The sequence below is a fragment of the Argopecten irradians genome, chromosome 12 (genome assembly GCF_041381155.1).
Source record: "Argopecten irradians isolate NY chromosome 12, Ai_NY, whole genome shotgun sequence".
Taxonomy (NCBI): domain Eukaryota; kingdom Metazoa; phylum Mollusca; class Bivalvia; order Pectinida; family Pectinidae; genus Argopecten; species Argopecten irradians.
This window is the reverse complement of record NC_091145.1, coordinates 14,793,036-14,820,240: the sequence shown is the minus strand read 5'-3', so window position 1 is coordinate 14,820,240 and position 27,205 is coordinate 14,793,036. Positions and strand designations below refer to the sequence as shown.

The window sequence follows — 27,205 nt, the reverse complement described above, 5'->3', positions numbered from 1 at the left end:
CACATCACACAACACTACAATACACAACACAACCACAACACAACACACGACAACACACACATAACCACATGTACACACCTCACAAAACCACAATACAACACCACACAACACAACACCACACAACACATCACACAACAACACGACACACAACAACACAACACACATCACAACACACAACAAAAACACACCACAACACCACACAAAACACAGCCACATAGCATCCAACAGCACACAACACAACACACCAATAACACACAACATAACACCATTACACAACAACACAAAACACAACGATGATAACAATACAAAATTTCAATTCAAATCACGGTGATTACGTAATTTAGATACCAGCACAGAAGGGGGGGGGTGCTTACATTAGGAATGGCGATAACAGCTACATATGTGAATGCACTATGGTCATTTTCAAGAGAACATATCCGTTGAGAATTGACCCTAGACGCTGTCAATTTTCAACGGTATGTTCAATTTTCAACGGCATTCGGGGTCCATTTTCAACGTTGAAAAATGACCCGAGGTCGATTTTCAGCGGAGGTCCATTTTCAACGTTACACCGGTATTTCCATACGATACGTGGGCCGTTTTCGATTATGCGGTTTAACTGGTTGGATCTAGTTGCTCGTTTATTTATTAAAGACGGACCTGGTGATTTTATATTGCTTTCAGACGAGCTTTAACAAAACCCTCACAGGCCTGTATCAAAACCTGCAGGTCCGTCTGGATTTTTACTCGAAATAATGACATTAACAAACGGTCGCACCGGTTGTTCCGCATAAACGAAAACGGCCATGGAAAAACGTATGGGAATACCAGCTATAGATTGTTAGTTTCGTTTTCTATATATTTTCCATGTAGTGTAACAGATGGCATTGTACGTTGGCTATTGTGGTCACTGTACAGGTAATTGGGTACTAGCTGGAAACCTATTATTTTCTCTTTTTTTTTTTTTTTTCTAAACGATGTATATATAATATCGAATCTCCAGGGATGTAAACGATCTTTACCACACAGCAGTTCCATCGATTTGTGGAGTTCAATGTGGTTACCGAGGGTGAACAGAGTATGTTGCCATAGCATTGATGGACAGATTGGCGTAAAATATAGAATGTTCTCTAGATATAGCACCATCAGTTTTTGGACGAACATCGTAAAAGGCTATGACTGAGTATATAACAAGGTACGTTAAAATCAATCTTTATCGCCTTGTAATATATTAACATAATATAATATCATTGCAAAGTCTTTCTATGTAAACATATGGGTATCATATTGAAAAGTATACAATTGTACATCTGATTACAATATAAAATCTGTCTAAACATTGTTCTAGTCTGAGTCTATAATAAAACCATGTACACAAGGAAATTTAATAAACGAGAACATACAATAATAAGCAGTATCGATCGATTTTGAATAAAATATAATTTTCGATTATGTTACGGATTTCCCCTTCCTTCAACGAAGCACACGCGTAGCGTATTCGAATTTCATACATGTGAGGCAGTTACCAGGTACACAGAATCCTGACCTGAGAATATTCGATTTTTTTTCATTCCTTTGACACCCCATTATAACATCGACGATTACGCCAAAAAATACATGTTTGCTGAGGGTTAGTTACCCGACCGACCCTAATTTTTTACCCCCGACCCTAATTTTTTCCACTTTTCTACGAAAAAATTAAAAGTCGGGATTTCGATCTCCAGTTCCGGCCACCACTTCAGAGTGAAAGACAAGAAAAAAAAACCGACCTATTTTTTGCCAATGTAACCCTATATAGACATTTTTGGGGTATTTAGGGGGATTATAGGACGTTAAATTATTTAAACAAATAAATGAAACACGGTGGCAAGGCTATAAAGAGAAGTTGTATATGTATACTCGGTTTGACACATGATCCTATAATTACAAAAATAAAGTTGTAACAAGGAAGATAATTAACAATGAAAAGTTCCTAATGTATTTCCTAATGATTTGGAATAGCCAGCATAATTTAAGACGTGGCAGATTATAGAACGTAAAGAAAACGAAAGTCCCGAAAAAAACCAAAACACACACAAACTGGCCAGTGGTTAGTATATACCTGACAGGGATATGATATTTAGTTACAGTTTATATATATATTAACCCCCCAGATCGCATATATACCATTTTTGGATGTTTTACGGATCTAGATAAAAAAATCGGTAAAATCATACTCTAAACGGTGTATAGTAGGAACCACTATAGAAGTTTTGAGATGTATAGGACATTTATAAAAGTTAATGTTATGACTAGTGTAGCTGTTTATCAATGTGTATGATGGTAGTTTTCCGCTTGTAAATATATCGCTGAACCCTAATTAAGAGTGAATTTTGAAAGCGTACATGTATTTGCAAAATGAAAGAAAATATCATTGACCTGGAGTCATTATTTCTACGTCCTTGTTTTTGTTCTTTTTCACTAGGCTACAGAAATAACATACATCGCAGCCAGTCAATTAACCACCAGAGAAATATGTCATATTTTCATCGTGTGATACTCGCATTACTGTTGACTGAAACAACTTCAGGTAAGTTAAAATGATAAAAAGGTTTATATCATTAATATTAGTGATACAACGTTCAATCGTGTTCACAAAATGAACTAGAGATCTCAGTGTATGGGCCTTAACGGTCATCTAACTGATGGCACAATACGACACTGTCCTGTGACCTTAAAGTGCCACTACCTTTCCGAAACGGCTTTTAATTTGTAAAATGGGAATGTAAAACGAAATTGATTATGTTATAGAGTCACAAAAGTTATTAACTTACTGTTAATACTACACTTATCAACACCTTCTTAACAATTTAATTTAAACAAATATAATGCTAATTTTCATAACGCGGGTCGTTTTATGTTTCCCGCCGTCGTCCTAATTACCGCGCGTCAGTTGATTATCACTGCACCTTCACTGTTAACATAGTTTACGCAGGGAATACTTCATTTGGTTGGTGTTATAACATCTTCTTAGGCTATTAATATACTTTTTCGTATATTATTATTGTTTTAAAGAAACTTTTATTTTTTTCCCCAAAGGTAGTGGGCCTTTAAATAAAGGTCATTTATTTGAATAAACTTTGTATCTCTTAATTCATTACAGCATACTACAGTTCCATATCACGTCTGTAGGCTTTGTAGTTATTTAGGTATTGAAAAGACGTCGTTTAAAGATTTTAGCCTTTTTGAACAATGTATTCTGAATTAATGTCAAGGTCATGAATTTGAACAAACTTGGTAGCCCTTCCTTCCAGCTACAGGTCCAATATTAGGTCTCAAGACATTTTAGTTATTGAAAAGAAGTCTTTAACGACTTTAGCCTTTATGACTCCGTGACCTTGTATAGAGGTCAAGTCATTTTTTGACAAACTTGGAAGTCCTTTATTCCAGTATGCTACAGACCCAATATCAGTTCTCTAGACCTCTTAAGTTATTGACAAGAAGTCGTTTAAAGAATTTAGGCTTTTTGACCCATGTAGCATTGAATGAATGTCAAGGTCACTCATTTGAACATACTTGGTTTCAGGTCAGATGACCTAAACCCATAAAAATAACATTTAACATATAAAAAGAAGAACAAGGGAAGGAAACTAGCAAACACCTCTACATTCAATTCCACAGCATTGTTTTCATACGCCCCCAAAATAGGTATTGCTTTTTGACATGAATCTTCAACAGATGGAAAAAAAATATGTTATTTATTACACCACACTCCTACATGTATAGTCTAATACATAATTAGTAATATTGAATTTTATTTTTAACAAGTTTTATTCCTGCTTGGTGATATATAAATTGCGTTTCCAATACATTTACACTTATTTAAATATTTTCTGTCATTATAGGTAAACTGATAGACATACACGCCTCCGACAAATGTGGACAATATCTTGGGTTCAGTCAGGATTCAGAATATATCGTGAAATGGAACAATGATAAGGCAATATGTGAGGTTAAATTTGAAAACTCGCATAAAGACAATATAATATGCACTACAGCTTACACTTTTTCAGTCGATTGTGATTTTGAGCTGAGACTTACTGAAGGTCTTGGAATTTTCCCAGTCAGGGTAAGTCTCTAAATTAAAGATGCTCCAATGCCGACAGAGCATAAATGATACTCATCATTTGATCAATAATTGGTGTTTAATCGTCTATATACATGCATAATTAACACAAAGAATATTAAATAATTCATTTTGCTTTTGGTGCATGCGCAATCAGTACATCATCCCCATATAGGAGGACATAGTGCTACTGATTTTTTTTCGGGACGCAAATAACTATTTTTTTTCTAAATTACCTAAATTTTCTAAATAAAGAATATGTTTTAGAAACCTACCCCATGACTATGATATTAAAACTTTACTCTATGGCCCCCTAATATGCCCGATCAGTACAATGTAAATATTTTCGATACGGTTCAAAATTTTATCAGTCGCTCAAACCGTTTCAAGTATATATAAATACATATGTATCCATCAGTACTACTTTACTGTCTATCTCTCAAAATCAATCTTGTCTTTTTCGTATATTGGTATATATATACTCATGACCCGTGTTCCTCGTTTTACTGATGATCAAACTATGGCCGATTTCTTAACAAATCTCTGGTTTTGTATGGTTGAAAAATAAACACATTTTTTTCTTTCCTGAATCCCTGCACGCTTCCCTTTTCCTACCAAAGTACTGTATAATTAGCACTGATAACTCTTAGAAATCAGTACTGTCCTATTGCTTATGAGTTATTTATATGGAGGCGGATTAACATAAGTACATTGTACTTGTTTCTGTATCCAACCTTTTTGATATTGTACTGTATCGTTATTGAATTGAATAAGATATTGTTTAAACCAACTATTTTTAAATTTTCATCTTGAAGTAAAATTAGAAGCTCTAACTTTTCAATGGTGATAATGGTGTAAAGTAAGTAACTTTTGTAACTGAAGAAAAATACTTAATCGTTGCTTCTGTTTTTGACAGAGAAAAAATACCATATTTCAGCGGTGCAATGGAGCATCTTTAACATAATAAAGAGTAAACATTGAATTAATTTATTATGCAAGGAATGAAAATAACTCGGTTACAGTTTGTTTATAACTTGAAAAATTTTGTGATTGTAAATCAATAAAAATTGGAAATAATATGACAAAGAGTTTGGAATTGATATAAGGAATATTATTTATAGTAACAAACCCGTAATCCGTGCTAAAATCGCGGTTTAGCACACATAAGAACCTCGTGAAGAGTTGAACCATGTGTTTCCGAGAATCAAGCGTTCTCTACTCCATCAGCGATACCCGCCATACACATTTTGGACACAATCTCATATGAGGAACTGGTGGTATCAATATGGGACCACGACGCACATTTGAACAGGCATTAAACTATTGATAGGATTTTAACCAAATTTTATCAGAAACATCCTATGAGAAAGGAAACTTCATCTAAATGGAGTCTTTTTTAAATAGGAATTAAATTTCCAGGTGGGCGATGCAGGTTACAGGTTTGTGTTTTGAAGTGATTAATTTTCCGGATTTCTGATCGTCCGCGGAATACACAAAATTATATAAGTTAGTTTACAGCCTGTTTATAATAGTCTCTAATTTTACAGACGTTCACATGTCTCCACAACATCAGTAGTGTCCAATACTGCTCCAAGAAAGGCTTGAACATCAACATAGAGTTTTACACAAGCACAGCATCCTCTTCCGAGGTAGCGTCTTTCCCATCGTTTTCCGAGGTAGCGCTATTTGTCAACCAGACGACGCCTGTGGCGCGACGTAAGCAAAGTATCAAGGAAGCGTATCAGGCTCACACAGGAATATGACTGTATTTTGTGGCCGCTAGATAATTATTTTCTGACATCCTTCTTATAATAATATGGCGGCCGCCAGATGATTACAAAAAATATCATTGAAAAATATGTCCTATGTGAACTTTATACGCTTCCTATATGCATTGATGTAAAAATGTGTATTCCGTTCAGACTTCATTTCCGCATAATACCATGTGGATTTGAAAGAAATGCAGAGGAAATAGTTCTTTCAAGAAGAAATTATGCCAATACATGTACTAATTCAGTGTCCCTCTGTGGTATCTTTTCATGTGGACCTGTAATTGATTAGACTGGGAGACGTCACTAAAGAGATAAATTGCGTGCTAGCTTCTAAGAATAACGTATGTTTTTAATTCTTATCCATAACAGATAACTTAACATAGGGAAAGACTATCAAAATAGTTCCCAGATCGTTGTATTTTATAATACTATATTTTCATTCTGTTTTACAGCAAATCCGTTTTTGGTCCCTGTCGTTGGTAAAGTGGTCGTATCGTTCAGCATTTTGATGATACTATGTGTTTCCTCTGTATTGGTGTGGCGTAAACGACGTAAAGCAATAATATCCCGTACTGGAGGATATCAAGGATGTACGTCTCCCGACAGCAAGGAATGTAAACCTCAGAATGTCAAAACATCAACGATCTCGGTCGATATGACGTCAGAAACGTCAAAGATGATTTCTTCAGCATGATTACTAGACCATTAAGAATTCTGTCTTGACTGAAGATCGATATTACATTGCATTTTGCCATAAAATAAAGAATTCTATCTAAATTCCAAACTATCTTAAGCATTGTTAATTGTTGTGAGCATCAATCATTTTATAGAATTATGTTTGCGATCTCTTGGTAACATGTAATTTTAGATATGCTCTAATTTTTCTCATTGGCTAATAGACGCCACGTGAGATTCGATATACATGTATATTGCATAACAACTCAGTGTAATTGATGAAGTTATTGCAGGGTGGCGTCATATGGCCTTCGCTTTTCCTGTATTTGACATTTGTCAAAGAAACTACATATCTAATATAGAAATTAAGTACCTTTGATTCGGTTCATATGGTGTTATACCAACCTGGTAGACTTTAAAATAATGGGTTCATTCTCGATACTTCAGTGGTTACTATAACTGACGTTATATTCACCCATGGACTATCTCGAAGTAAAAACTGAAGGCATCTTAGCAGAAAAAAATCTGAACCAATCACGAGCCTGCAAAGATTTCCTTTGAAGACTACAGAGAGATCGACACCAAGCTTCAAAGTCACACAGTCAACCACAGTGCACCGTTATACGGATCTTTTGTACACCCAAAGACTGGGGTCTTCCCCGAACACCAACTCTGGGTAGGGTGGGGTGTTTACATAGGGATTAAGGTGTGTTGATAGGGAGTTATAGTCTATCTCAGAATTGTTCTCATTGCAAGATCACAGGTAAAAAATCAAGTCATCTGATAGGTGATAAGTAAATCAGTAACAGTTAATTATTGCCAAGCTGCTGTAGAATAGTGTTTAAAACAGTGGCATATTTCAGAAAAAAATCATACTTGCTCTGATATTTGAATTGTCAACATTGTACATTGAAATATCAACTTGTCTTTGTATTAGTAGACTTTGTCTGAGTCTATACATTTTTGTGCAATTTTTCAGCTTTATAAGTGTAAATATTTGATAGAACTACTGTACTAGATTTTTTAATTTCTCATCATTTCCTTAGAATTTCTGACTTGTTTTAGTTTTCAGTTTTAGGTAATATAGCTTTTGTAAAACATCCTACTAGAAATTTCTAATTTACTGTTCCTTATTGATTTATAATTGTGTTTCTTTTCAGTTTTAGTGTAAATATTCGATAGAACTACTGTACTAGATTTTTTAATTTTTCATCATTTTCCTAGAATTTCTGACTTGTTTTAGTTTTCAGTTATCACACACGGAATGGCAAACGCACAGATCAACGTTAAGTTCATCTTCAACAGAAGAGGCGGACGTAACCTATCCCATGACGGCTTCATCTACAGACTCGTAAAAATGGCGACAGGACCTTCTAGAGATGCTCTACTTCCGGCTGTTCAGCCTCCCTCTCAACACTGAACGACATACCAGTCAATTTCGGAAGACATCCTCACACACATGCCTCCGACCCAGCCAACGTTGTTGCCAAGCAGATCATGAACCAGGTTAGCAACCGGTGTGCAGAGTCCGTGCGACCCATACCATCTACCTTCGACGAGGAACTCAACCAACTTCGAGACAACGACTGGGATGACTCTTCCAAAGCTGTGGTCCAGCATCTGCCAACCTTCTACAGTGCCAAGTCATCACTTTACAGAGCTCGTCGTAAGCAGACTCCACCACTACCAAAAACCATGACCGACCTCAACCTGGATGGGAGATGGACAGAGACATCGACTGGTGATTTATGCACTACTTCCCGGAAAGAGCCAGACCATCTACGCCCGCTTCTTCACGTTACTTCAGGAGCATATGACCAACTTCAACATTCCCTTCCACCCGACTACTGCATTCGTCGACTTTGAGATCGCCACACACAAAGCTATCCGAAGTGTCTTCCCTGGAATAGATGTCAAAGGATGTTTTTTCACTTCACTCAGTGCATATGGAAAGGCTCAGTCAACAGGACTTCAGACACTGTACCGCGACAACGACGACGTGAGACTCCTTGTGCGCCGAGCTGCTGTTTTGCCCCTCATTCCCATGGAGCGTGTAGAGGACGTCTGGTTCCAGGCCCTGGAGGATGCCAGTGATGCCGACATCCCTCATCCACTCCTACCATTCACCGACTACGTGACAGAACAGTGGGTAGATGGAGACAAAACGACATGGAACCACTTCCTGACTGAGGGTCCACGCACTACAAACCACCTGGAAGCATGGCATGGGAAACTGAAGAGACGAGTTATGCACTCACATCCCAACATATACACCATTATACAGATGTTCAAAGACATGCAGAACATGAACGACATCAGCCGGATACAGAGAGATGCTGGAGCTCCAACCAAACCCCGCAAGAAGAAGTATATAAACATCGACAGACGCCTGGCAACCCTGAAAGACCGCTACCAGACTGGAACCATCGACTTGATGACATACGCCGACTCAGCATCACAGCTGCTGCATCTTGGTTAAATTGGCTAGAAATGAAATATTTTGCATACCATATGTACATCCAAATGTATACGAGACACTTTGATAACATATCTTACCATTATAGATTATTTTGGAAACCATTGAATTACCTTAGTGCTTAAATGATATAATAAAATATATGAGGATTTAATAAAACTTTAAATTTTGTTGATTTATGATTTTTTCAAAAATAGGCTTTGTGTAAAATAGTGCTTAAATTAATTGCTATTGAAAAATATAGATATTGTGCAGTGTGTATTATCATATGATTATTCTGGGGAAAAATAGTAATAATTGATACAAATACTTAAACTAATACGTGCAATTAACAAAATTGTACATTTATTGTATCTTATTATGTATCTTATCATATTAGTTAAAAATTACCCAGTTCAAAAGTTACCTGAGTTGGTGTTAGATTTTGAAACAGACTATAACTAAACTTCAAAGGGTTCCCTACATAAACACCTCCCTTTCTCTTTACCAGAGTTGGTGTTCGGGGAATTCCAAAGACTAAATTACCTGTTCTGTTGCCTCCAGTTTTGCTATGAAATAGCCCTCGGGTGGATATAACGGCAGTTAGTAACCCCTGGAGTATCGAGGATGCTTTGAGCTAAACCCTCGCTTATCATTTAATGCTACCAGAGCGTTACATATGAATCACAGGGACCTGGCACGAAATGTTTTAACCAACAGTATACATATATATAGTATAGTATCGATACTATAATATATATATATATATATATGTATAAGCTTACTTTTTGGTTAAAAAATTCCGTGCCAAGTCCCTGTGATATGAACCTCAAGAAAGGTCCATAGACAAATAATAATTAAGCATTGATGTCACTATTTTTTAATTTTATCGGGGTATGAAAAAAAAATTATTTGCAAACTGTGTGAATCCGCGTAGCGGATTCTCACAAAAGTTTGCAAACAATTTTTCTTTTCATAACCCGATAAAATTAAAAAATAGTGACATCAATACTTATAATTAATTTTATACTCTATTTGATAAAATGAAGTATGTTTAAATGTAACATTACAGTTAGCAATAGTTATCACGTCTAATTATGACTATTCTTACTATTTGTATGTGTAGTAAATTGATTGGGTTCATTGTGTATATATACATACTGAAGTGTTAATTTTTCCCCTGATTTTTATTTTTATTATTGTTATTCTTTTTTATTTATTTACTATTATTATTATCATTATATTATTGTCTATTAATTATTTTGCACCACTATACTGCACTGTAGATAGTACTGAATAGTTGTATGTACATCTACTCAACTAGTTGTCACATCACTTACATTATTCTTTGTACAGATTAAGCCATGTTGAATATTGTATTAAATGTATGTTATTCTATTTATGTAATCTTCAAATTGGAGGAAATAAAGAGAATAATAATATTAAGTCTGCAATAAGCTATAAACAATAGGTGTTATGAGAATGCCTTATGTTTGCAGATATACTATTTAAATCTCTGATGTATGGCTTGCATATGATTTGTGGAAGGCGTGGATACTTTTGTTTAAATTAACGTCCTATTACTAGTAACAGCCAGGGTCATGTACATATTCATGTGAACACAGGCCCCTTCAAAAGCACTTGGCACAAATCTTCAACTGTCCCTCTCTACACGTTTTAGTAACCAATTTCTGCCTTCACAGGCGTCTTCAGGTCGTTTTTTTCCATTTAAATCTGCCTTTGCAAGGAACCATTACGTTTTTTTTCTCTACAAATGTTTACATGTTGTTTGAAATTTGTCCCTGTAGGCCTTTTTCTAGGTCATCAGAGACTTCGTCTCAAGAGACATATTCAAATCATCTTTTGTCCATCGTTGTCCCTCATGTGTTGGGTATCATAAACAATTTACAATTTCGAATTCTTCTCCAAAACTGTTGAAGCAAATTCAATGAATTTTTGCACAAATCTTCTAATGCATAAGATCAATCAAAATTGTGAAGTAGATGACCTCAACCCCCGGGGCCTGTGAGAGTTAAAGATGACTTAAGTTTCAAACTCACAGGTTGAATCAAATACTCTTCATAGATTGAAAGGTCTTACAAATTTACTATAGTTTATATAAAGAAACATATTTATGAGCATTATTTCCTAAATTTTCGTAGGAAATGAGTAAAACTTGGTTATAATTATTAGTCAAAGATAGCATTTTAACATCATATCCATATATGTTAATTCTGAACTCACAACCTAGAGGTGGAAACTGGTAATAGTACTATAAATCACAAAGAAGGATCTCTCTTCTTATTACAAATACAGGATTATTCACATTCCGTAATAAAACCAACCTTCTTTAGCATGTACTTTAATTTCACAAATACAATGCAAGTAAATTTGCATATTTTCAATATCTACAATTCTACATCGCATATATTGATAGGTATTTTCACTGTATTTTTAATTTTGTGAATATTGATCTTTGCGAACTAGATTTTTAAATGGGAATCATGAAATTTAGTAGCGGTGAAAGAAATTTGGTTTACATTATACAAATGAGAAGGACGGACTAAGATGAAAAGTGAGTAGCCAGTCGCCTTATGACAGTGAGCTAAAAATCAAAGGAGACACACAGGAATTCATCTATAAATTTATTGTGATGAAATGAGGACAACATGCACACTAGCATAATGAATTGATAATGTAAAACAGTTTTAACAAATTTAAAAGCGCTCTTTCAGGGTTCTATCTGGACACAAGGTATTGGTCCATCATATGCTGTAAAGCTTATGTGACGCCTGATGGACGATAAGATCAGGTGTCCTAATCTATAGGACAAGACTTAACAGTTTTCAGTTATTATTGCATTATTTAAACGCACCATATATTGGTGTCATTTTAGTAGAGAAATTCGTCCTTGAAATGCGACACCAAAAAGTTGTTCTGGAAAATAACATTTGGTCCTCACTCCCTTCTATGGTAAGCAATCATAAACCATTTTTAATTTCTTCAAAGTTATGACCATAACATAATTAAAGTTGCATGGCAATCAACTTCATCTACAGAAACTTGGCATAAATTCCCTACCAAGGATATATGATAGTGGGTATAAATGTATTATATGGGTTAGAAATTGATTTTTGTCAGAACACTATCAAGATTACAACATTGCTGTATATCCTCTGCGTTTTTCTCAAGCGATTTTCTCAAGCATATTCTTTAGACAAAGGAAAATTGGTTACCTGCAAAATATTTTGATTTTACACTTAATTTTACAGTTTTTCAATTAGATAGTTAAATTTAAAAAAAATAATTTCTCCAGAATATTTCAATTGATTTAATCTGTTATGGCATTTTCCCATCTTAATTTGGGTCAATGTCAGGAAGTAGGTCACAGGAACCTACTTTAACTGATCTGCACCACAAATATGGAGTTCCAGTAATAACAAGTGATCTAGTTATACCCAGGACAAGTTTTTCCTTTGATGCAGGTCAATGGTCATAATGTAGGTCACAGTAACCTAGTTTTGGTACACACTACCTGACCTGTCACAGGTTATTAGTTACCGTTACATATAGCATAAGAGACAGAAACAAGATAATGTCTAAAAAGGACAGACGGAAATAAAACTTTTTCTTTCCTAGATTTATCATGTCCAAAATATATCTTTATATAAAATTTCAGGTATTAATGGTAGAAAACCAGAAGCAAATCATCAGGTTTACTACTTTTCTACTACTGAATACGACAGGACGGACGGAGAAACAGAAAGAAACAAAGACAGAATCTGCACACATTTACAGACGTTTATCAATAAAAAATGTCATAACTTTAAAATGACAAAATAGTATCTATCTAAATGACCACAATATTCACAATGAATAATAATTTACATGGTACAGACATAAACATGGTTATCAAAAGTGCATGACATGTACATACTGAGACTATTCACATTGTATAAGCATGTGCAAGGAACCCTGTTCTGTGTTTTAGAAAATGAACTTATCAATCAGTAACACTTTCAATAGAAAGTGTATAATATTCATGAAAGATGCACATGAAATGATGATACATATTATCAGCAAGCTATAATCAATTATAAATGACTATCTTGATAAAATATGGATCGTCATCCATCAATCAAAACATCAATATGATATTTAACTTACAAAACTAGTAAACTTTGGAGTCTTTCTCTCTTCAGAATATAGTATATAATTCCAACACAACAAAGAGTGAAAATGACGTGTAAAAAAACCCATCTATAAGTAGTCTAATAAATATATGGGTGATGCTGTTCATCAATACTTCATATAATATCTTTTTGATATCATAATTCACAACATTTATGAATAATTCATTAGTTTATGAATAATTCATTATTTTATGGCATAAAACATGTGCAGCACATTCTGAACATATTATAACACTATGTCATCAACCTTGATATCCTTAGTCATTATCTCACAGACACAACATGATCATGGATAGACATAACTCCAATTGGATTGGAATGATATATATTTTCATGTCATTATTTTATTTATATATTTTCTACCATTTCTGTAAAATAAACACAACAAGCACTGAGGTAATTTTGTTGTCACAGTGCAACAAACCATTGATGGGACTTGTCGAGAGCAGTGTCTCTTACATACTTTGTCATTAACCAGTTCATATTGGATATGATCGATTATAATTCTGTTAGAATGTCACCCAAGATGACGCTTGTGAAGAAATATCCATGTAGAGGGTTCCGACATGTTAGTTTATCTAGTCAGAGTAGATTTGATTCACAAGGATTATAATTCACTTCAATCACACACAGTGTTAACCTGGGTTTGGGGTACTCAAAGCATGGACAAATCAGAATCACAACACTGTGTAACAGTTAAAATACATTTTCAGAATAAATATTTGAGAAGGATGGAAGACATGTAATTATTTTTAAAGAAAAATTTGATAAAATAATAACCCAATTTTTTTGTTACCTACAACAATTAGTATTTTTATTGTAATTAAAAGTGGGGTCTATAGTACAGAAATCTACCTGTCACCCTTTTACCAAATGTAATTTTTGAACAGACAAAATTAGAATTTAACTAAATGAAAAAAAAATCATTTTAGGTGACATATTTTCCCTGGTATTTCATTTTTCTCTTTCTCTCTCTCTTTAAATGGGGGTTTATGATAAATATACTTCAAAAGACATTTTCAAGTTTTGAATGATCCAAATGATAAATAACTGTTGATAGATACTGACAAATCTGTTGAACATATTTAAGTATTACCCTGTGTATGCTCTGTACCATGCTGGGCGTACCCTAACCCAGACAGAAATCCCCTCTAACATTGGGGAGTATTGCCACTCTGGTCCAGGTTTGAACTATGGTCCCAGCTACCACTTTGGTTGTTAGCTGCCATATTCATGTTCCCACTTGGGTTATAATTGGGCATGTTATAGTTGCCCCCCATCTGTCCATAGTCATACTGGCCCTGCATGTGCATATACGGTGAGTTTCCGGTCATGCCGTTCTGCATGAGATACGGTGATGGCATAGGGAATGGGTAGGGTGCGAATGGAAATCCTTGCATCATGTTGGAGGGCATTGAAGACATCATCGGCGAGGAGGAAGTAGACATTGAGGAGCCAAAGTTAGATTTATCCATGTTAGATAACATATCTGAACTTTGACCTGATCCCATCGATCCCAGTGATGAAGAAGAAGACGGCATATTGAAATATTGCTGGTTTTGTTGCTGAGATTGAGAAGATATACCACTATCATTTGACATGGGGTTGGCATGTGGCATGAGCATTTGATTGTTCATATAGGGGTTCATGCCCATTCCCATACCCTGAGACATTCCCCCCTGGCCCATGTTGTAGGGCTGGTAAGGGATCTGTGGGGGTAGGTAAAAGTTTGACATGGGGTTCTGCTGGGTGCGTGTCTGTGACATCCCTGACATATTGGGAGCGATTTTTGCAAGTTTAGACTGCTTGTGTGTCCTTGTGTTATTTTCACTACCAATTTCAGTAAGCTGTGGACTGTGATCTTGTTGATTCTGCTGCGACGCAACCTGATGTTGTTGCTGGGATTGATTTTGTTGTTGTGGCTGAATTTGTTGAACTTGTGGTTGTATTGGCTGAACCTGTGGCTGTATCGGTTGAACCTGTGGTTGTATCGGCTGAACCTGTGATTGTCCAGATGACATCTGTGTATGTCTCTGTGGTAGAATTGGTTGCACATGTGGTCGATTATGTTGTGACTGCGGCTGAAGTGGTTGTACCTGGGCTGGACTTAACACCCCAGGAGATGACATATTGCCCCCTGAGGACATACTACCAGGCGACGATGATGCACTGTTATCTCCAAACGGGTCGGAGAGATCAGGCAAGAAACCCTTGTCCTTCATTGACGGTAAAAACTTGCTTTTTGTAGGTGGTAGATAACCCTTGTCATGCGACATGGGTAAAAAGTCCTTTTTCTGTGAGGTAGGCAAGAAACTGTTTTCATGTGATGGAAGTAAAAAGCCCTTTTCCTGTGATGTTGGTAAAAAGCTCTGTTCTTGTGAAGTTGGTAGAAATCCTTGGTCTTGTGAGGTGGGAGGGAAGTCTTTGTCCTGTGACATTGACATATAGCTTTGTTCCTTTGAGTTCGGAAAAAAGCCTTTTTCTTGAGAGGGCATGAAGCTTTCCTCTTGTGAGGTTGGCAAGAAGCCTTTTCTCATAGACGGAGATCCAAAATCCATGTCTTGTGTTTGATGGAAATTGTCGTCATTTGAAGAACCTAAGAAACTGTTCTCATTCGAATTTGACAAGAAACTCTTATCCTGTGAATTAGCCAAAAACGTTTTTTCTTGTGAGCTTGTTAGAAAGCTCTCTTTCTGGCTGCGGTTTGTTAGGAAGTCTTCTTCCTGCGTGGTTGGTAAGTATATATTGTCACGTTTTTTAGATATGACTATCTTGTCGGGTTTGGTGCTATCAGACGACGCTGGCACCACTTCCTTGGTCTGAGTTTTAGGTTTAGAGGTCGCACTAGAGTCCAATGTCTGTTGTTTAAGTAGAGAGTTGACTTGTTGAGACTGGGAGTAGATGGACGCCAGCATGTTTGTCGGTGTGTCTGGTGCTGAAGCTATAGTGGTTGTTTTGTATATGTTAACACTGCGCTGACCACCTCCTGACGTAGCCACGGTACTAGGCGTCACGATCACAGCCTTAGTCAGTGGTCGTGAACCTGTCAAAGAGAACACAAATTATTAAACGTCAAGAAACGAAAATTACCATCCTGCTAATAAAATATCTTCTTTTCAATTGTTTACCCTTTAAATTTTCAATAATCAAATCTAAACGATTGCTCCAAGGACATATAACACCACAAGGCCCTACAAAGGTACTTCTCACATGTAAGAAACTTGAACTAAGATTTTTACCATTCAGTGAATTATAGCATTACAATGGATGAGAAATCAAACACACACAAGTTTATTTTGATGTATGTCAAAGATCGATACCGGTAGATAAATTGAATTTACATATATATATATATACATCATAGAACAGCTGTCCTTTAGATGAACCATGACAAAATATGACCAAAAACACAACAAAAATCTATACTAAAACCATTTCCCTTCCTCCATTTCCACCACTTAGGGGAGGTATAAAAATAAATAATTTGGGAGGTATGAAAATAAATAATTTGTAACTGATGTTTAATAATAGGCTGTTTTAAGGTTATTGTAATATTTCCTTGCATTATGACAAGATAATTACCTGCAGAAGTTGGTGTGATGATGCTTGTACTTATTGCGGAGGTCACAGTAGATGTTGAAGAAGAACTAACGATGATTTTGGTAGCATTTGATATTTCTGGCATTTTGGTCCGTACTGAAAATATTTTCCCAGAACTGGTGCGGATGTAGACTCCTTTGGGAGTTTTAATGATAAATATCTGCTGACCAGCAGTGATCTTGTTTCCTGAAGCTCCTGCCCCTGCATCCGAACTGGTGTTGGAACCAGGCAACATGATATCTATAAAAGTCCAAATGATTTAAATTAAGTCATCATAGATATAACCATTATGGTGATTGCACAAATTCATCATTACTCTAACCTGTATCAGAGCAATGTACCAAAATATGAAATGTACATTTACCAAACAACATTTGCGACATACATACCTGTGGTTGTGATGACTTTGTGGACTGATACACCTGCCTTGTTGACCCTCTCTGGTCCCATTCCTTTAGGTCTCATCGGTACAGGTGTCGTGATGATGGGCTTGACACTCGCAATAGGTCTATTGGGGTAGACCCTAAAATTGACAAGAACACATGACCAAATCACAAATCTGACTAATAGAATCTTTCCCAATCTAGACAACAAAGTCACAACCTGAGGGGTAATCCATGAACGTCCAACCTGAGGCTTGCCGAGGGTTGGACACGCAGGAATTCCCTAGAGGGCTGTGATTTTGTTGTCACACCCTCATAGGTAGGGGATGATTCTTTTTCTCCAATATACAAAAGAAAAAGAAGAGATAACATTCTAAAAAGAAGCATTTTCACTGTGACATTAAAATGGTTCCATTGTTTGCACCACAATATTGATAACGTCATCGACAATGCATGCCACGGTCACACTGCATGAAGTCATGAAGTCACTTAATTGTCTTCAGGTTCAAAAGGTTAGCGCGCGCAATCTATCATACCCTAAGGATTAACAAAAAAATCTCCCACGGTTAAAACCGGTGATAAATCAGTGAATGGTGGGAGAATGCCATGTCTAAAAACATTGAAAGAGGATTATTATTTGGATTTTTTACTGCTAAGAACACCACGGAAAATTTCATCCAATTGCTTGTAAAGCAAGTATCAAAATATATAGGAAAATATTTGTTTGGTTATAAAATATTGGGTCTCATTCAAAATGATCAATGTAATACCCATAACAAGGCAAACAGTATCCCCCCCCCCTCCCGTCTAAAAACAGTATCCCCCCCCCCTCCCGTCTAAAAAGTACTATTTAATATAAAACATTTATGAGCTCAAATAGTTTTTCCTTAGCCCTTTTGAATGGCTACCTATAAGTCCTTTATTAACTGATTATCTCCCCTCTTGCTAGCTGACCGTTATTGCGAGCCAACCCCTTAGTGGTTACTATAGTTCAGTAATTATCTCCCTTTTATTTAGTAAACCATTACCGTGTGATTGCTGGCCCCTGCTGAGGGCCTCCTCCTGGCCCTTTCGGGTAAAATGCTGTGTATGATGGACGTGAGTAGCTGATATTCTGACGTTTTTGATTCACATAGTTTTGCTTGGCTATTCTCTTCTCCTTCTTGGAGAGTCTTAGCTCCTTCTTGTCGATTAGCAAAGACTCATGACTGAACGGCAACTGAAGTGATAAAGACATCATATAATTATCTAGAGTAATAGAAGTCTTATCAGTAAATATTGCTCCAAAAATTATTTCAGCGGTTTTGAGACCAAATCTTTTTATTCAAATCCACACAAGATAAGTCATATGGTATTGACTCAGTGTAATGTATAATACTTATCACAGCCTTTCTCATAAGTCAATATTTGATTCTATTGGGTCAGTACAACATTATATCAACCTCACTGAAAAGTGATAAATATATTTACCTTTGTAATCCAATGACCATTTTTCTTTAACATATTGACCATAACAGGATCAGTAAATTTCTCTGCGCAGTCACTACAATCTATTTCTGGAAAGTCTGTATCCTGTAGAAGGAAGTAAAATCAGGAGTTATTCATATGAAATTATCACAAAGTCAACATAAAATAAACATCATTCCACTACTTGGTTTCATATACAGAGTATAAATGATAATTTCGCTATTTCACAGGATATTGTTTTGCGAGAAAATTAAATATAGATAAATCATATACAGTAAAACACAGTTATAACAAACCTCTGAGGACCAACGAAATCACTTCATTATAAGCATAATTTGTTATACACACAATACAGATATCTTATAGGAATCATGATGGGGAATGGAAATTACTTTGTTATAACCATGATTTTGTTGTAAGCATGTTCATTATAAATATGTTTTACTGTAATAACAAATAAAATTTTGAATGAATTCAAATAAAATTTCCACATTAACATTTGATAATGTTACACCTGAAGAATAAATCAGCCACATAGTATTTAAAAGTCTCTTTTACTCTTAGTGTATTTACAGTATCGTCTCATTAAAGAGGGGAATTTACATAAATACAGTTAAACATTATCAATATCTGAAAGATTGCAGGAGTGTCTGGTTATCTTAGGCTAATCAGCTAAAATTCTATAAGTAAAGTTCGGGAGGAATTTAAGAATTTTTTCTAATTTAACAAGCTTTTAGCAATTTACTCATATCACTACAGATCTCACCTCATAATGGAGCAGATTGTCAACATGGCGTCTAGAGAAATGGTTTTGTGGGTTCAGTTCGTCCACCACACGATCTGAAAACAGATTATAAATAATGCTTATAAAACCAATTAAAAGGGACATTAGCATCCTTAGTTGTGTGATGGGGTTTTAAACATGGTTTCACTATGTTACTCTGTACTTCACATAAATTTCTGACACACTCCAGGATCAAATAAAATTGGAATTACACTCAAAGAATAAAATGGAGGTTTCTACTTTGTCTGCAATTGTTGTAAAACTAGAAATGTGTGTTGGGAAAATGACACGGAGACATAGCATGACAGGACAGATATTGGTGACACTTATACTTGCCCTAATTACAAGCACTGCCTTACCTGACATGCCCTGTTTGTTGATCTGGCGGTCATAGATCTTCTTCTCCATTGTGTTGTCGGTGACAAATCTGTAGATGTAACATTTCTTAGTCTGACCAAATCTATACACTCGACACACCGCCTGACAGTCATGGCAAGGGTTCCAAGAGGCATCCATCACCACCACACGGTTAGCTCCCACTAAGTTCACTCCCAAGGATCCAGCCCTGTATAATCACATCTCATATTAATCGTATAGTACACAACAAAATATTTGCTACTATTATACCTTACTGTTGTTTAGAATGTTCTGATTGGATTAAACTTGATCACATGACATTGAATAAGTTAGATATTTCACAGGAAGGCGAGGGTAATAACCCCGGGGAAAAAAACCCTTGAAAGCTCCACATGTGACCGGAAGTTGACGTTATCTGCAACGTCAACCAACAATGGCTATGCTGTCGCTTAATTTTTTGCAGCTCGACGAATTTAGAAACATTGTTAGGAAATATCTTTATGAGTTCTTTTACTAGATTTTTTTTCTTTTTAATTTTGTTGGGTATAATGAAATAATTTTGTCCCTATGTGTCGGGATACATCTAGAATCAATGACTTCGCCCTTGAGAAAAAAACTCTTTCCAGGGAGACAATTCTAGATGTATCCCTCCACAAGAGGGGCAAAATTGTATAGTATTAACCTCAATGTTGTACAGCTATCATTCATATTCAAAAGTCACTATTTTGTAAAGAAATCGTTTCGTTAGGATTAATTACAGAATACTTATTACTTATCTAACATCTTTTTTTAATTTCTATTATTGCTTGAACATCAATATATACTTCTCATTGTTGAACTATATACAAGCATGTGTGATATGTCCCCACTGTGAGGTGATGCCCAGTGATATGACGTCATTGGAGTATTAAAGATGTCGACAAAGTGGTGATGACATACCAGAAACCCATATTACGTTAAGGTAAGAATTACCTTGTTGAGAGTAGGAAAACCCAGGCCTGACCATCAGGTCTGTTGAATGCATTGATCATTTTTTCTCTTTCTGTTGCTCCAGTACTCCCATCTAGTCCTGCAATAGAGCAATTATGTTGATCATATACAGTCAGACAGATTTTTCTGCCTCTCCTGACAGAGATTTTAGAAGATTTATACAAACTCTGTTCCCTTACCCAAAGGATGTTACTTACAAAATCTGGTTACATTCCATGAAGAACTCTAAAATTAGAAGCAATTTAATGGAAACGTTGATGGTCAAATGCTATCTGGGTCAGGTAAGCTAATAAAATCCTGTGATACAGTTGAGAAGTGATACATGAGAAAAGAATACCACTGGTACATACTGTAATAGGAGGTGTTCTTGGTCCAGTTACAATCGACGTCTGGTCTTGGTACTTTAGATTTTGACAGGAAGTCCTCTATGAGGTTGAGTGTAAATAAACTTTGACTGGAAAAACAAAATAGTCAAATTAGTATAAATCTCATAAGATATGTAGTAAATCAAATATTCAATTAATATATTCAGTCTTTGTATATTACAGAGTTATCTACCTTGTGTAAAAATGATATTGAAAATGTTGCCTACATTTCCATCAATACTAGTAACTGTTATATGATAAATAGGATCTCACATTCAGCTGTCTACGTAATATACAATAAATAAAACTCATTAGATAATTTGATTGAAATTGTTTAATAAATTTTGTATTATATAGCCACTGGTGTAAGCTACTCTAAATATCAAACAATACAATGTCATTCCAACTGAGCAATAGTTACCTGAATACAAGCACTTTTTCTCCTAACGGGATAGCTTCCTCTAGTACATTAAAAAGCAGCACCATCTTGCCCCCTGTCTCTAGTAGACCGGCCATGTGGTTCTCCATCAAGGGCTCCGCCTAAAGGTTAAACAAAACTTATTGAGGTACAAGTCTACATGTTAATTATTGTGATGTGTTAATACCTGGAAGAATTCAGCTGTTAACATTACAGGAACAACAGGTCATTTAAGGATTATTTTCATAGTCTGGGATACTGTAAACCTGTTAAATTATTTTTGAGGCAACTTCATTTTTTTCGACCACTAAAATACATTTTCATTGTGATTTAATTTTGTGGTTTATAGTTTAAAAGCTATTGTTCTTGTTGAAAAGAAGCTACTGTTTATGTCTTCGCAGCGATTTATTTTTTCGGGAATTCTCATTATTCGTAAAATACACAGGATTTAGTTGTATGCAAAAACAACTTGGTTTACAGTATGCGTACATGTGTTAACAACTTTCTGTTTTAAAGACATGCCATATACTTGGATATGGTAAATACTGTCCTAATGTAATAGACAGTTTAGTAGTAAATATATTGATTTTAAGTTATTTAATAAACAAGTCATCTATATAAATACCCATTCATAGGAGACTACATCATCTTTCTTATCACTTGCAGGCTGTTTCTCAACAGCCTTCTTGGATTTCTGTGAGCCTTTCTTGGCCCGACCTTCACTGCCAGGGTCAATGTCAAGGTCATCTTCAACTCCCGCCACCTTTCTCTGAACCAGCAGTTTGTGTAAGACATCAGGGTGATTCCAGATCTGTCAAAGTAAAATGAGTGTGTGTGTAAATATCCTTTGAAATCGTTTTATGTAATACTGTTTATATTTTCCATAATCTAACTTTTTAACCTTGAAGTTTTAAAGTCAAATGTAGAGAACTATACTTGTACAAAAATTAGTTATGATGTTATACTAGTCTAGAGTGAAACATCTGACCTATAGAAGGAATTGTTTCAATTTTAGTTTGATTATGTTCAAATCATCAACAGTTCTAGAGTGAAACATCTGACCTATAGAAGGAATTGTTTCAATTTTAGTTTGATTATGTTCAAATCATCAACAGTTCTAGAGTGAAACATCTGACCTATAGAAGGAATTGTTTCAATTTTAGTTTGATTATGTTCAAATCATCAACAGTTCTAGAGTGAAACATCTGACCTATAGAAGGAATTGTTTCAATTTTAGTTTGATTATGTTCAAATCATCAACAGTTAAACACTGAATACAGATTTGACTTCAACCTAAGATAGAGATATGTTATGTTGTACATCTATCTTACCTTGCAACATGTGGCGAAGGCCTTTAGAGGATTATGGTTGGACCAAGCACTAGTTGTTGTGAAGTTTTCTACCACCGACTCCAGGAAGGTTTTGTACAGTGCTCTCTGTATGGGAGACATGCGTATGAGGAACACAAACTCCTGCTTCTGTGGCAAGGCCTGCTGTAAAACTGTATGTCCTCGTCTATAAACATAGAGGTGTAAAATCAAAACTAGGTCCCATTTATTTCCAATAATGTTGTGAATTTTACATGAAAGCAAACTCAGGTTAAGTCCTTCTCAATGAAGAATGAAAAAGAATTTTAATAATAAGTCAAAAATATCATTACAAATATGAGGATTAGTAAGCGATGGCAATTCAATTTTCTGCAATCAAAATATGATTTTTTACATATATATATATATATACAATCAAGAGCATGAAATGCTTGATTTTTACACCCGGTCCACCCCAACTGCGAATGATAAATATTATGAAGTTCCTTACCGTCAATCGATTGATTTGTAACACAGCGAGAAATTCTGTACCGTGTAGCGATAAACGCTAACACTCTACCGACACAACGTGGCTATTTTTAGACTCGAGTACTGTCGCCAAATCCACAGGTAAACTGGTACTGGATGCTACGCTCGGGCCTCTCATCCAGCTTAACGAAACTGAATGGCTAGTTAGCTTAACCGATCTATATATCATCAACAATGCGTCTGTATCTACTTAAAAACAAAACAAATATTCTTCAAATTGCATAAAAATTCACTTGACTAGTATTTCTTTATTTTAGATATTTTAACAAATCTTCATATTTCTAGTAAAACTGCATATGAAACTCCTTATAGATCTAGCTATGCTCATTACGTAGGGAACCGCCATAACATGTCCCGGCTGCAGGCGTGAACAAAAAGTCAAAACACACGTGGGATTTATAAGACGAGTCCTAAACTGTCCTATATTTAGGATTTTCAATAAGTGGTTTGTAATATTATTACAGCAAAACTGACAAGCTAGAAGGTTAGTGGCATTTTAACCGTACTGTTATATATAATTAGCCATCAGCTTGGATCTGGTGCCGTACAGATAGTGAGTTCACTCACGATGTGATTATTGCAAGCCAACGTAAATGCTATCGGAATGCTCTTTAAAGTTTGTTAATGATCTCAAACACACTTAAAACTTATTGTGGCAATATTAAAGTAACTAAATTATAATATTTTCAAATAGTTCTGATAACTATTCATGTGTAATATCTCCAGACATTGACATGTGTACGGATCGAATACGGCGGACTGCCAATGTTTTTGACATGTTCTGCAAGATATATTTCACTGTTTCAGTTACGGTGGCCAATAAAAGAAAACAAACACAGTGCAATTATATTATGTTATTTCTTCTAAATACAACACTTTTTGTGCAAGTTGTCAAGCATTTATTGTGAATGTTTTGCAATGAAATTACCACCTTTATAACACTGAATTTGTGGTTCCCCGGACATCGTTTTCCCCAAAATTTGAATGCGCAAAATATACCGATAGTAGATTTTTTTCAGTATTTAAAGCCATAAGAAAAAATACATAAGCAAAGTACACTGGTGTGTAAGTAACACAAGATTTTACGGTATTTGTAACATTTACGATTGTGTTTGGTATAGCTGATGTAGCCAGAGCGCCCCGCGATTTACCTGTGGATTTGGCGACAGTACTCGAGTCTAAAAATAGCCACGTTGTGTCGGTAGAGTGTTAGCGTTTATCGCTACACGGTACAGAATTTCTCGCTGTGTTACAAATCAATCGATTGACGGTAAGGAACTTCATAATATTTATCATTCGCAGTTGGGGTGGACCGGGTGTAATGGGCCTCAGAAGTTATTTGGACAAAAATCAATTATTCTTGTTGTTGAAAATTTTGTGATTTTCACATAAAGCATGTAATCTTGATATAAAAGCATCCATAATTGATCCATCTCTTGCTTTTCAATGGATCAAATTATCACTGTCATGCCAATGTCCCAAGGGATAGTCATGATCACTAAAAAAATGAACAGCAGTCTAGATCAAGTGAGAGATTTTACCTTTGGACAAAGCCCTCTAAGAGACTATGAAGTACATGAGCTCGATGTCGCATAGTCTTCACATCTTCATCAGTACTGTCCATACACTGCCCATTCATCACTGGTCGTTAGGTCGTACATAGTCCACCATACACCAGTACTCCATCAGATTGTTCTGTAGGGGGTAGCCCGTCAACACCACTCGCCGTCTGTTAATCACCAGAAATACGTGTACTATACTTATTCTCTAGTTTATTTATATATTGTGTTTATCTTTGAATATGTATTATGTACCATCCATTCCCCCTCTAGTGGAAATTACAAAGAGGAATTAGGTGACCCAGACTGCCTACCTTAACATTGCAAAAAGATTAGTTCAATCATTTGCCAAAGTAACATTAATCTGTATTAGCTTATTAGAGTTATCTACCCTTCAGAGTCCGTATCAATTGCCACGTCATGTTGATAAACGTAACATCATACTTTTCTGAGAATATAGTGTGAATTTCACTCAAAAAATAATGACGTCCCAATGGATACTACCTGCAGCAGAGGTAATTCTGTGATATGTAAAGACGGTATCGATCTAAAATCTTCTTTAAGAACAAAGTTTCTGACACAAAATGCGCTAAATTATGACCACTGGTAAAATATGTACAGTCACACATTACAGTAGTTCAATTGTCTGAGGATATGTATATACTATAATGGAATAGGTCTTACCTGGTTCGGATATTTTTCAGGGCCATAGAGATTCCAGCATGACTGTTTTTGATACGATGTCCCTCGTCACACACCACTAAGTCTGGACCGGGACTGACTAATGCTTCATGCATATCTACAATGTTTGTGGATACTTTTAACACAACAGATAAAATGATAATTTCACAAAATAATTGTATCACATAATAATGGTACAATTTGCTTTACATAAATACAACTTTCCAAGAAAAAACACTGAGCTTCAGTATAGAATGTTAAAACAGTTTGTGGTGTATATGCTATGCTCTTTAATTTACTGGTGGAAAAGAAATCCAAGAATATCAGATATGTTTGATGCCTTAGAAATTAGCCTACATGAAAATTTGCCTGTTACATGACAGTACTTACTGAGAAGATGAGTTTTGTTTCGATCCTCTTCCTCCAAATCTATGACTACTGGAGAAGAGGGCTTGCGACCAGGTTTCTTAACGTTTCCCATGTAACCACGGCGACTAGACAGCAGACGATACATCTCATATCCCATCACAAGTACTCCACCACTTTTATGCCATTCCGCTGAAATATTTAAGTTGCATTGTGTTCAATGCTGGCTGTCTTGTTATTGGCATTCATTCATCCTTGTAGATTCTTGAAAAACAGTTCCATAATTTAAATTTATAAAACAGTTCCATTGTGTCTGCCTATGCAGTTACTGATTTAAAATAATGTTAAATGAACCTTTAAAATACACATAACACAGCAATACATACCAATAACCTTTGCCCTGGCTGCTGTAGTTTTGTATCCATCATTCAGCAGATAAATTTCGAAGGCTCGGTTGTTCAGAATAAACCAAAACGGCCTAGACCTAAGGCCGATACTGTCTCTTTACATTACTAAACACCACGCGATACGCCTATGAACTGGGAATAAAAACCATTTTTCTCAACAAATACTTGTCTTATCGAGTAAAACGAAACACCAATGTAAAGTTTATTAAATTTCACAACGTTTATTACATGCTTTAAGAACGGAATATTTAAAGGATATGTCTTTAATTTGTGTTAAAAATACGACAGCTCATGAAATGACAGCCCGCTTCAGAAAGTAATACGGTGACCCTCGCACCCGCAAGCTACATCAAAGGCTGCGCCGGCGGATATCAAAGGAAAATCAGTCGTCACCCAACGTCACGGTCAGTGCCCAAACACAAAAGTTCCTGCCTTGTATTTCCCCCAAAACCCAGTGTGACTTATCCTTCTCATATACGTCCTTGCAGAAACATATATATATACATTAATTAATTAAGTCATTATTTTAAGTGTAAATCTTGACGGACTAGCATTTTTACACATACCTATGAGGGATTTGTCAAGATTCGTCTGAAACAATATTTATTCACCATACCTGTCTTTAATTCATAAACGAACAAATACATGTACACTGTATGTAGGTGCAACCAATCAACAGGTACTTTTACTTTCAGTTTCGTAATGTAGACTGAAAACGAGGCGACAAGAAATCTACGTCTCAAAGATGCTTTGATTTAACAGACCTCCCCAT

General features: G+C 35.7%; 2 protein-coding genes and 1 pseudogene across 3 annotated transcripts; 2 read left to right on the top strand and 1 right to left on the bottom strand.

Moving 5' to 3' along the window:
- The first annotated feature begins 594 nt into the window (after positions 1–594).
- LOC138305186 (uncharacterized) lies at positions 595–6,661 on the top strand. Of its 2 annotated transcripts, XM_069245620.1 has the most exons (6): positions 595–918; positions 1,030–1,195; positions 2,465–2,569; positions 3,885–4,108; positions 5,653–5,821; positions 6,330–6,661. In XM_069245620.1, the coding sequence occupies exons 3-6, from the start codon at positions 2,515–2,517 to the stop codon at positions 6,569–6,571; spliced, it is 690 nt and encodes a 229-aa protein (XP_069101721.1). In that variant the 5' UTR covers positions 595–918; positions 1,030–1,195; positions 2,465–2,514; the 3' UTR covers positions 6,572–6,661. The 2 variants fall into 2 exon arrangements, with proteins under 2 accessions (XP_069101721.1, XP_069101720.1); XM_069245619.1 differs by having other exon boundaries at positions 595–1,195.
- A 136-nt stretch (positions 6,662–6,797) lies between these two features.
- On the top strand, positions 6,798–10,271 carry LOC138305185 (uncharacterized; annotated as a pseudogene).
- A 1,364-nt stretch (positions 10,272–11,635) lies between these two features.
- LOC138304955 (helicase ARIP4-like) lies at positions 11,636–27,205 on the bottom strand. The gene is given in 18 exon segments (XM_069245373.1): positions 11,636–16,243; positions 16,783–17,040; positions 17,190–17,323; positions 18,212–18,402; positions 18,654–18,755; positions 19,417–19,490; positions 19,794–19,999; positions 20,764–20,860; positions 21,132–21,235; positions 21,568–21,686; positions 22,190–22,375; positions 22,896–23,079; positions 24,962–25,070; positions 25,073–25,149; positions 25,664–25,778; positions 26,051–26,218; positions 26,413–26,528; positions 27,198–27,205. Coding segments are annotated over 18 exon segments (4,140 nt in total). The 3' UTR covers positions 11,636–14,351.